This window comes from Mus caroli, unplaced genomic scaffold (genome assembly GCF_978045245.1).
Source record: "Mus caroli unplaced genomic scaffold, Mus_caroli_1 scaffold_17, whole genome shotgun sequence".
Lineage (NCBI taxonomy): Eukaryota > Metazoa > Chordata > Mammalia > Rodentia > Muridae > Mus > Mus caroli.
The window spans coordinates 81,681,763-81,694,442 of NW_028227272.1; the positions used below are offsets into that span (position 1 = coordinate 81,681,763).

At 43.9% G+C, this 12,680-nt stretch overlaps 1 protein-coding gene across 2 annotated transcripts in view; it reads left to right on the plus strand.

Annotated features, from left to right (window-relative positions):
* The first annotated feature begins 1,340 nt into the window (after positions 1–1,340).
* Positions 1,341–12,680, plus strand: part of Jam2 (junctional adhesion molecule 2) — a 55,738-nt gene continuing 44,398 nt past the window's right edge. The window contains exon 1 of one of the 2 annotated variants that reach the window (XM_021185286.2): positions 1,341–1,767. In XM_021185286.2, coding sequence (XP_021040945.1) covers positions 1,701–1,767 — 67 coding nt within the window. In that variant the 5' untranslated portion in view covers positions 1,341–1,700. The remainder of the gene's footprint in view (positions 1,768–12,680) is intronic. The other variant, XM_085832460.1, reaches the window with a different exon arrangement.

A 12,680-nucleotide genomic window follows, 5' to 3' on the forward strand; every position in this document is an offset into this window, starting at 1 on the left:
ACAATGTGGCTACATCGAATCAATCAATCAATCGATCGATCAATATCTCTCCCTTTCTCTCTCTTCTCAGTTTTCACGACTAATTTGACTCAATTGGATTGTCAAGGACAATTGACTTAACCCGTCTCTGAGCACAGGCCTTAAGTCTTTTTTTTTTTTTTTTTCTTTTTTCCGCCTTAAGTCTTAAGTTAGATGACACCCTTACTCTCTTACTGTTTGTGCGTTTGGGCTACCAGCTCCATTTTTTGCCTTTTTTTTTTTTTTTTTGCCTTTGCTTTTTTTTTTTGCCCCCAGGGGTCTTCTATCCCCTCCCCTTCCCCATGAGGGCCAAAGCTTTCATCACTGTTGCCCAGGCAACAGTGGGGATGCCTCATTCCTCACAGCTCTGCATATCTAAGTATATCTTAAGCCTTTGTCCGCAAGGCTGGCTCAATTCTTTGTAAGTGGTCCATCACTAAATCGGCCATCCTCTACACATAATTATTCATTATTTAGCTTTATTTAAAGAGTTTTTTAAAAAATGTCTTCACCTGAAAACGGCCTTTACACAGACGGGACAATTTTCTTGAATGCCCGAGACCTCAGTTCTGGAGAGGAAATGTGAAAATCGCCTTTGCAAGTGCACGCTTCCGAAGTGCGGGTCAATTTTAAAGCACGCACTGGAGCATTCATAATGGATTTCCCTTTTAAAAGCACATGAGACCAAAAATAAACCTGACAAAAGGGCAGCTGTAGAGTTTTAACATGTGGAAAACTCCACAGGCGGCAGTTACATAACGGGGAAGAAACAAGATAAATATTTCACACCGTTAGATGAACTTCCAGATGACAACGAAGAAGCCAAGAGCCCAGAACACACCTTAACTCTCTAAGGGGTTGGGGGGACGGGGAGGAAGGACTTGAAGCCAAAAGAGGATAAGCCTGATGATAAAATTTGGGACCTGACTTGCAACTTGAGTGATGGCTTTGTCCCCGTCCGTCGTCCCCCACCCCCGTCCCCCACCCCCGCTTTCTAGAGGCAGGGGCTGAGCTCATGCCCCTATACTTTAAGAGCGCTTTGCCAGCGGTTTTGTCCACTAGATAGAAAATTTCCAAAAAAAATCTCCCACGCTAGGCAAAACACTGAAAAGTAAGTTTTTTTTTGCGCCAAGAGAAGGAGAGACATGGCGAGACAGACCGAGCCACCACCGCTCCCAACACACACACACACACACACACACACACACACACACACACACACCCTGCCCATCCCACCCGGCTGCGCTCTTCCCGCCCCCAGTTCCTCGCCCTGGGGACAGCTGGCAGCCTATAGCGGGACTAGACACAAAGCGGATCAGTCTGGGGGCGGGGGGCCGACCTGCAGGGTTCTTCCTCAAGAGGCTAGTCCTCTGCCGCCACTCGCTTAGGACCCTGCGGACACCGCGTCCCGCGTCCACGCCCTCCCCTCAACCCTCTTCCACCCTTCAAAAGAAGGACTGTCCCAGACACCACGTCCTAGGGCCAGAAGACCTGCCCCCACGACAGCCGCTGGAGACACCCCAGACCGGAGAGACTGACATCGGGACAGGACCCGCCCCTCTGCTTCCACCTCTCAGGGACCTCCTCTGCTCCGCCGCCGGGCGAAGTGCTGGGGGACCCAGCCGCCTGTCGCGCTCCTGCAGGGGGACCCTCAGCTAGGCAGCCAGCTGGCGCCCGCGTAGATGGCGAGGAGCCCCCAAGGCCTCCTGATGCTGCTGCTGCTACACTATTTGATCGTCGCCCTGGACTGTAAGTCTCTGGGGTAACAGTCTCCCACCCTCCGGTCTCGCTATACCAGCCTCCCGGACCCTCGCCTGCAGGCATGGCGCTCAGTGCTAGGGGGTCTGTCTCGGGGCGCCAGGTTTTGCAGTCTGGGAGCACGGAGGGTAATCTGGATGAGGGCAGGCTCTGGGCGGGGAGAGTGAAGTCCTGTGCGTCTTGTAAATAGTGTTGGATCTGGGCAGTTAAGAATTGAAGAAAACAGACGATCCTCATCTCCTTGCAAAGTCCGAGGAAGTTTGCAAAGACACCGGGACGTGATCAGAATGCAAAACTCTCTAAGTATTCAAGATGCGAAGAGCCCAAGAAAGATGGCATCCGGGGTTGGCAAAGGCCACTCTTAAGTAGCTGCGGCTGAGGGATCAGTGCTTTGGTCCCAGCTGCCCCGGGCAAGGTGCTGGGTAAAGCACTTTAGAGGCGGTAGCGGGTGAAGTTAGCTGAGCCCCAGTAGCTTTTCGCCTTTACGCCTGCAAAACCGGCTTAGAGAAGTCTTGTCTGCCCGCTCCAGCCAGCTGCCGTGTCCTCAGGGGATGTCCAGCCAGCAGGACTGGCTGTTAGGATTGTTAGAAAGGCGCAGGAGATGAATGAGCGATCTGGCAGCTGGCATAGCCGCGGAGGCGTCCCAAAGCCAGTTTAGTTTCTCTGGGTGCTTTGAAAGAGGATTTGCGCGGGTGCTGGCCTAGTGTGATTTGAAATTTGATTTTTGTTTTCTTCGCGTTAACTTTTTAGGAAAAGGTAGGAAATTACTATCGACTTTTAAGCGATGAAGTCCTTGGTTGTTGTTGTTGTTGATGATGTTGATGATGATGATGATGATGATGATAAACACCCTCCCCTCCCCGTTATCTTTTGTTCTGTTGGTTTCTTCACTCGGGAGCGTTAAATGTGTTATGGTTGAGGTTCAAGTTCTAGTCACAGTACTTAATAGTAGTTCAATTATTCTGCCCGACGAATGTCTTAACACTAACGCTAAGGCTTTTTCTCAGACCAAAGTGATGGGAGCTCACAAAACGATTTGCCGCTCAGTACCCGAATGGGGTGCCTGCTGACTCAGGGGGAGGTATATATCAAGCCAGGAAGTTGAGATTCGCAATGAAATCTTTATGCATTCTGAAATATCAGCTGGTATCAAACGGAACACTCGGGTTGAGAGGTAATGTACTCAGTATGAAAATCAGCGACGAAGCTGGAATCTGGAGGTAGCGTAACTAAAAAAAAAAAAAAAAAAAGTTAAAGTGAAAAGTTGTGTGTTCCTCTGAGCTTTTAAGTCTCACTTCAACAGGAGTCATTAAAAAAAATAGTTTTTCTCTGTTATTCCCATTCTGTCATCAAAATAGAAACAATAGATACTGTTTGTCATTCCAGCGTAGTCAATCCAGAAGCCAGCGAAGGCTTACTGAATGTGTAGAATGAGTTCTTCCATATCTAGGTTATCGGCAGGCTCCACTAACTCTGATACCTGTAAGGAAGAAGTTGGGTCGCAGCGCGGAACCTTTCTCATACCATTCCCTCAGTGCCAGAAAGTCTGGCATTTCAAGGGTGTTTTTTAACACATTTAAGACTTTCAAAAACAAGTCAGCTGTAAAGAAAAGGGACATTAGCATAGAGAGTTCCCATATGCTCTATGCCCAGTTACCACCATTACAGTCTTATTATAATATAGTGTTCCATGGGATACTCTGCTTAGATCGTCCTCATTCTTATGGAATGCCCTTTTTTTGTCCCGGGATACCACATTTGGATCAAGGGTCCTCTCCCTTTATGCTCCTCTTGGCTGTGGCAGTATTTCAGACACCCCTGGTTTTTTATGACCTTGACAGGTGCTGGTTAATTATGCTGTTAAATTTCCTTCAACTGGTATATCTCAGATGCTTCATTTGTGGTTAGATGACGTCATAGGATTTTTGGAGGAAGAAGGAAGAGAAAGGAAAGACATTTTCAGCCTCTCCTAATCCAGGGAACATGACCTGTCACTATGCTTTTAACCTTCATGGCCTGGTGGAGGCAGTGTGTGTCAGCTTGCTGCAAGGGCTCCCTACTGTGTTATCCTCAATTCCATACTATACTGTTTTAAAGGAATGTCGATATTTTCAGCTCACACTAACGGACAGAGGCTGGGTTGGTTGGTGATACATGACTATAATCTCAGCAGGCAGGCAAGAGGCAGACAGACCATTCAAGGCCACAAAGGATTCAAGAACAGCCTGGATTATGGTGAGAATATCTCCAAAAATTATCAAGGAATGAGGGCGGCAGTTGGTCTCGGAGGTAGGAAGCAAGGGCTAGAAATGAGGACTTACGTGACATGAACACACATGTATGAGCATGTGCACATGCACAGAGCACATATACACACACATAGGAATGTATTTCATTTTCTCCAGGGTCAAATTTCTTCATAGATTATTTCGGGCTTGTATGCACTAGAAATATGTCTTCTCAAACTTCTTTACACACCTGTTTTTAGGATCTCATTTAATCACTTATTTTAATATCAGCCTGGGCTTATTAATAAATACACAACTAATATGTGTTTAGGTGGTGATAGAATCGTATTTTTTATTTATTAAAGAACTAGAGCATCCCTTATGCTGAAATTGCACCCTAGTACTTTAATATCCCTCTCAGATACAGCTGCACTGCTGCTTTGTCCCAGCCCAACCATGTGTTCCTATAATATCTTACTTACCACATTCTTCCTACATCTGCCAGTTTCTAATGCCGCTCACAGAAAGTAGTCTAGGAAATTTTTTGTTATTTTGTGTGTGTGTGTGTGTGTTTAACATGAGTTATTGAACTATGGGCATTTACTTTTGTATTTAGTTGATGTATTGGTCCCCTATCAGCTACTGTAACAAAGTATCCAGGGTGATCATGAAAGACCCACAACGTGAGGACTCCCTCACGTTCTGACTCAGGAGAGGCGACACCCCAAAATCACCCACAAGAAACGATCTTGCTGCAACTGCAAGAGGATTTTTATTCGAGAGCGTTCTCGGGCCCATGGTCATACACCACGCAGGGGTAGAGGACCATGGCGCCCCGAGTAGCTGAGTAAGGGGGTATTTAAAGGAAGAAACCACAATTCATGGAGGTGGGGAGGGCGTTGTTGGAAAATACCAAAAATACCAGTTAAGAGTCACAAGGAAGTATAAAGTCACAAGTGTCAGGTTATCTCTCAAGACAGTTTCTAAGAGCCCCTAACAATCTAAGAGCCCCTAAAGATAGCACATTTGCATTGCAGGTTCCAGTAATGGTCAGGGTGCCATTCTTTGAATTGAACCCAGGAAGAGGGTAGGTGGAGGAATGTCGCTATCTGTTTTATGACCAGTACCTGGAGCACTAAGCCACAAAGGCTACACTCCCAAGCCTGGGCCCAAAAGCCTCGAATTTTGTTTTTACTTTGCTATACTTTTTTAATACTTCTTCAATCATATTAGAAAGAGCAAAGGTTTGTTTTGCCTCCCACTTCCAGAGATTTCAGTCTCTGTCTGGCTTTTGCTTTTGTAGCTATATTGACACAGCACGTAGGGAACATGAGGAAGACAGTTCTGGCCCCAACAAGGGACCCAAAGAGAGGAAAGAATAACGTTCCTGTCCAAGAGCACACTGACAATGGTAGGTGGTAGAACACCCAGGTAGCTTCACCCCTTACAGGTGCCACCATTTCCCAATAGCACCACAGGCCTTTAACACACAGGTCTTTGGAGAATACTCATCCAAGCTATAAACAGTTTCCTTCTCCAGTGAGGCAGAACTCTTTTGATCTTTCACTGCCGTTCTTATTCTCCTGTGACTGAACAAAGCACCCAGTCTTTGTTCTAGTAGATGTGAGTATATATCTGACAATCAGATGACTTGAGTCCATGCAGCCTGCAATGACAAAATATCATAAACTAGGTAGTTTATTTTTAAAAGATTTTTTTTCCTCTTACAGTTATAGATGCTGAAAGTTCACAATCAAGACAGAAGCATGTCCAATGTCTGATGAAGGCCCAGTGTCTGGTTCATAGATGAGTCCTCATGGCATCCTCATGTGTTAGAAGGGGCAGGGCAGCTCTGACCTATTGTATAAGGGCTCTAATGTCCTTTGCAAGGGCTCCCTTTATGACCTAATCCCTTTCAAACAGTCTCATGTCCTAATGCCATCTATCATATTGATCATATTGGTAATCTGGTTTCCACCTATGGCTTCGGTAGACGTTAACATTCAGACTATAGAATGGAATGGGGATGACATTGGATACAGATATGGTGGACAGCATGAAGTGATGATAATCCTGTAAATCACTAAGACCAACTTTAGACTGAGTGGATGGAGCATCACATTTCTGTAAAGTGATAGGCTGTTATTAAAAAAAAAAAAAAACAGGAGGAATGAGTGGTACTGAGAATGGGGCTCTCGTGAGTATTTCAATCTCTCAGAGAGCACTTCTGGTCACTTAATAGACCAGTTGCAGCTGGGTTTTCAGATGTGGATTGGACCCCTAGCCAGCTGCTTGGCCTGAGTCTGTAATCTCTCATAAAGTAATCACAGATGTGGTAGGAAAGAAAGGTCTGGGTCCTTCATGGCATCATAGACTCAAGGGGGACCACTGACTAGAAATGTCTGCCTTCTGTGAATGTTGTCAAGGACGAACATCACAATCAGTTAGCTGAAGGGAATTATGTGAGCTGGTGCAGTCTCGATTATCTGAAGAGCATAAAGGTCACAAAGGAGACTTTGTTGGCGGAGCTGACAACCATTGAAGGACTATGTCAGAGACTGCATCTCAAAATGGCTCAACCAAAAGCTCCTGCCTAAAACAGAAAAGGTGAGCTGTCATTGACCAAGAACTTGCATTTATCCTTTCACCTGTGCGTGAGGAATGAAGCCTGCCAAGGACCAGCCAGCCTTGGCTTGGAGCAGCATTCTTAGGAAGGGATGTCTGGGAGTGGCGAAACAGATGATTCAAAGTCAAATTGTGGGTTACAAGCTGATGGCCTATGTTCTCCTTGAGACAGCTTTCCAGATAGCTCTCTCTATATTTGGCTTTCTCTGGAGAGCTCCAGACAGCTCTCTGCTCTAAACAACCTTTTTTTTTTTTTTTTTTTAATTCCGAAGTAGCTCATAACTTGCAGACCAAAGCCCTGTCTTTTATTTACATATCAATTCAGTCATTACCCCAGGTTCCCTTTTGATTAGCCCATGAATCAGCACCCCCTGACCCCAGCCCCTTGATTCTAATAAAGAGACAGCAAGCCCAAGCACAGACAATAATATAGCTGGGCGGGACCCTGCACCCCCAAATTACCATTCCTACCATACCTGGGCCTGGACCTAAACTCCCTCCATCCCAGACTGACCTTGAACTCAGTAATGTGTTCGCGCCTTTGTAAGCATAAACAAAATACTAAGCAGGGTGGGATCTTGCCCTGTGATCGCCACTCCCTAAATCTCTTTATCTCCTCTTTTCTGACAAGCTGGCTCACAGTACAGCTGCCCCTATACCTTTAGGTCTGTGAAACTCCTTGTAGAGTTCATATTGCATCCTTATATTTTGCAAAGTTGAGGAATTATATATTTTTGAGCTCATGTTTTCAGAGTCCTTTCCCACAGCCCTAAGGGCTGTCCCGAAGGTCACAGCCTTCTACCATTTGGCTGAGACATTAGACACAACCTCACCTCCCAGACCCATGCTGTCTCTGATTGTTACAGAGACATTAACCTTGGCTGAGAGGAGAGGACATTCCTCAATGGAGGAGCATGAAAATATGTACATTATTATACAGACAAGCCTTAAACCCACAGCAGCCTTCAACACTTGTGGAGGCCCACGCCCTGCTGGCTCTGTTCCCAAGTTGTGGCGGGAACCAAGTCATTCAGTCCCTTACAAGGTCAAGCAGGACTGAACTGGAGCCCATAGAGAATGTGGATGTTGGCCACCCACACCTTCCTTTGTGATGGAGTGTTCCCAAGGGGCTTGTCAGCGGAGGAATAGGCAAAAGCTGCTGTCCTTTTTCTTTCTTTCTTTTTTTTTTTTTTTTAAGTCAAGGACCACCAAGGATAAGGTTGTAGTATCAAATACTTTGGTTTGTTTGTCTGGCTGCCTGTTTGTCTCATTGGTGGCAGATTGCTAAATCCATGCTACAGGACTCCTAGAGGAAGGTGAGGGTGAATTTAGAGAAGAGGAATTCAGACTGGCTTAGGTGTTTCCTTTGACAAGGCTAGGTAAGGAAGTCTTAAAACTGAGTACTGCTTTCTTGGAAGGCCTTAGTGTGCTTAAGTGCAGGATTCAGAAAACGTATCCAAATGATAAGTTGTCCGTTGCTGTGGAGATAAAGGCCACGACAATACAACACTAATTCGTCATGTTCACATTCTGGAAGTCTGAAATAGACCTCACTGGGAGAAAATCAATGTATCAATAAGCATGACTCCTTCTGCTAGTCACCATGGAGAACTTGTTTCTCAGCCTTGTCCAGCTTTTAGAAGCCACCACAGGGCCCACCCATCTATCTTCAAAGCCAGCACTAAGGCCAAGCAGCTGCCTCTGTGGGTCCCATCCTTTTCTCTGTTTCACCTGAGTAATTCAGGCTTCTGTAGTCATTTCAAAGTCAACTAATTAGCAACTTCATTTCCATCATACCCTTAATTCCTCCTTCCAGTGTAAAGTAACATTTATAGGTTGGGGTCGTAGAATATGGGCATATATATGCACTGCCGAGGTGTGGTTAGTGTCATGGTCAAGAACATCTTCTAGGGGGAAGCATGACTTTCAGCTGTAGACTGTCGTTCACAGTAACTTAAAGCTATATTCTTGCTTTGCATTTGACTATGTGGTACAGTGGTAAAGAATGTGTACTATGGTCCAGAGTGATGGCTCAGTCAGTAAAGGCACATGCTGCCAAGTCTAATGCCTTGAGTTTGGTCCCTGGGACCTATGCTATAGAGAAAATTAACCTCTAAAGGGTGCCTCTGATCACCACATGCACCCCCATACAATAATAAATAAATATTAAAGAAACCACGACATGTTCTGTGGTGATGAACTCTGTTCTGCTCCCCAGCTAGGTGCCCTGATACCAATTATTTAATTTCTCTGTCAGTTCACTCATTAGTGATGGTGATAATCCCGATAATGACACTGACCTTATAGCAGTTGGCGGGGAATTAAATGTGCAGCAGTTGGGGGAGAATTAAGTGTGTTGACACAGTTAGGAAATTGGAGCAGCCAGCCAGACGTATTATACACACGTAATCAGTTAAAAGTTACATTTGGAAGAAGGCATACTGTGTGGAGTATGGAGAACACACAGGTAGGGGTGACTATCAAGTTGGCAATTACTTCTAGAATTATTTCTTAACAGTTTATTAAAATACACACATACTTAATCAGACAATTTATACGCCCACAGAGAATTGTCTTATATTTGAAAAGTACTTAAATCTAATGAGGAACTTGAAAAATTACCCTTGGATCTTTATGGTTCTCCTGCTTCTCCCTTCCCTTCCCCTCCCCTTCCCTCTCTCCTCTCCCCTTTCCCTCCCCCCACCCCTCTCCTTGAGCCTAGCACCTGGGACATGTTAAACATTAAGTCTACCAGTGATCAACTTCTCAAGTCCCTAAGGAATTTTTAAAAATATGTCTGCCATAGGTGTGTCCAACTTCCTGTTCACCTCGGATATGAAGCAATTAGCTCTTTGACTACTATTTAACTTCTTCAGTTTAGTTCCCTTTCTCAGCCCTCGGTCCATCATTCTTCAGCATTTATTTAAGTGTTTCTAAAAGTCCCTGAGTTAAGGCCCTTAGGAAGGTTATTTTGTTTTGTGTATAGTTTCTCTCTCTCTCTCTCTCTCTCTCTCTCTCTCTCTCTCTCTCTCTCTCACACACACACACACACACACATACACACACATATACACACACACACATATACACACCAACACATGAGAGAGAGAGTATAAATATCCATAAATATCCACCAGTTTAAATAGATATTTAAATGGATAAATACATGTCTGTTCTGCTCAGTGGGCATGTCACCAAACAGCCACCTTTGGATAGGCCAGGGAGTGGGTAAGAAGTGTTCTGTGGTTTGAATTGTTCCTACAGTTTTGAGCACCTGAACAAGGGACCACACTGGCCCAGTGCTGTGAATGTGAAGTATTCAAGAGTACACATGTTTCGCTGTTCACTGTCTTGGCTCCAAAAGTCTTGAACAAAAATCCTTGTGACCTTAACTGACAGGAAATTTGGCTCTTTATTGGAATCTCTGTCTCTCTGTCTCTCTCTTTGTCCCTCTCATCATCATCGTCTTCTTCTTCTTCTTCTTCTTCTTCTTCTTCATCAACACCCAGCTTTTAATTAGTTGTATAAGATTTTATGTTTTGTTTTAGTTACCAACACTGGCCTTTTCCTGAGGGACAATTCATCTAGGGATTTTTTTTTTTTTTTGATGATGATGGTTTATCTTTTACTCATTGACCTCCTTGACATGAATTTTTTCAGTGCTCAAAATTCTTGGGTTAATGCCAGAAGTTGAAGATTCTACAGGAGACACAGGTACAATGAAAACAGTGTATAAATTACCTTCAGGTCACAAGGTGCACACAGAATAGGAACAGATGTTATATTGAGAGTTGGATCTTTTCCCTAAGATATCTCATTATGTCTGTGCAAATATGCTAGGAACCAAAACAGTTCTGGTGCCTAACCTTTTAGACAAAGCAGTGTTTAGCCCATAGAGTACACCACTCCTAGTCTCCTTCTTGCTTGGAGTGTCCAGTTTGCTTGCTCTCAGGTCTGTTGCACTGTTTGATCTGTTCTCAGAACCTCTTCCCATCGTAAGGACCCAAAAAATATTATATATATATATATATATATATATATATATATATATATATATGACTTAGTAATCTATTTACTTATATAATACATATGTAAAAATAACATATACACATGGTAAAGCCACATAGCATGCAAAGGCCTCCTTTGTAGCATCTGAAAACTGCTGGTGACTTACAGGTAATTGCTCTTAAGTTCTTGCATACAGGTTCAGGAAATAGAAAACAACTTCAGTGAAATACAAATACAACTATGTAGTTTCTTTACAAAGGAAAAAGACAAGCAAGGCGCTGCACACTGAGACAAATAAATGGCCATCCATCCGTGCTAAGCCAGTTTGGGCTGTGTAAGGAATTCCATGCCGGTTGAGGCTGTTTGCAGAGACCATGTCTCAAAACGGAGTTAAGATCAAAGTCTGCTACTTTGTGTCTCCTAGCAAATAAAATGATACTGTGTAGCATGGTAGAAAACCTTCCTACTAAAGGTTCTTTTTGTTAACAAGGCAGTGAAGCAAACCCCTATGCAAAGTTAGGCCTCGGGCTTGGGAAGACAGTGCTGTAGAGAGAAGCCTTCAATGTTTTTCTGCCAAAATGCAACAAAAGCAATCCACTCACAAAACCAAATAATGGCAGAGAGTAATTAACACAATGGAGGGAAGTAGACTTCCAAACCAGCTACCAAAGCTGAGGGGGGAAAAATGCCAACCTAGATCCAATTAGAAAGTCCAGGGAAGTGTGTGTGTGCTGGAGCCAGAGAGCACCCAGGCTACAGCTAAGACTGACAGACAAGGGCAAACGGCTGCTATTTAAAGAGACCAGACAAGAAGTAATGACCACAAGTAAAAAGAGAAAGTGGCTAGCTGCTGGAGAAGTGCTAATTTTGAAAGGGAGGCTGGTGTTTACATTTTAGAAAACTGCTCTAGAGGTATTTTAAAATAGGGATGGGTTCTGAGTAGCAGCCGATGTGACTCAACAGAATGAACTGTGACTCCACTCAATTTTTTTTTTTTTCTTTTTTGGATAAACCTAAACCTGCAGCCATTTATATCATAAAAAATTAATAACATGCTGGATAAATGTATTTGGAGCTGTGAGATCATTTCAGTTGGGCTCATAATGGTTTGAGAACAGGTGAGGTGTGTGTGTGTGTGTGTGTGTGTGTGTGTAGCTTCTATTAGTATGTATTTTTGTTGCCATGTGTTTTAATCCTTAGCTAAATAAAAATATGTAAAACTGGAGTTTGTTTTGTTTTTTTGCATCATAAAATTATATGACCTTTTCCTGATAAGAATCCTAGGACACATGTTAAATGGATAAATCCTGATAGCTCATGTTGTGGTGGGCCAGAAAACAGACAGGGCAATCTTTTTTTCTTCCCTTTTATTCTGCCCAGGCCTGTAACCAATGGACTGGTGCCAACCGTTTCAAGATAGGTCTTTCCCTTCAATAATGCTCTCTGGAAATGCCCCCCACCCCAGACAGACTCTCACCAGAGGCTTAGGTGTTTTTTATTCTAAGCTCTTTAATTATGAAGACTATCCATCATACCTTCCTACAGTTAGAAAGAAATGTATTCACTGGCCTGCCTTTCAGAGCTATAAGACATTTTACTTCTTGTCTAATTGTAGAGGCACACACATCTCTTGTGTTGGTTAGGACTGGCAACAAACTCAGATGAATCCAGCACTACATCTCGGTGAAGTGGGTCTTTGCCACTCAACTAGGATTGCAAAAAATCTGCGTCCCATCATTGACAAAAGATTATTAAAAGGGGTGAAAAATAAGCCTGATAAAGTGGCCTTTGTTTCCAAAACTCCTCGTAATGTTGTTAGACATTCTTGCCAAATATTCATAACATATTCTGGCATCAACCTGCTCCTTAGTGAGAAAAACGTCCTCTGATCCATCTGACTCATGACCTCCCTTCGAGGGTATGGTTATCTCCCAAATGGCCGAGATTAGGTCCATCCTGAGACACTCTGCCCTTGATATACCACTCCCTGTAACTGTCTGAGGGTCTTAGAATGCTTGCAAGTAAAAATGTCACTGTCTGGGG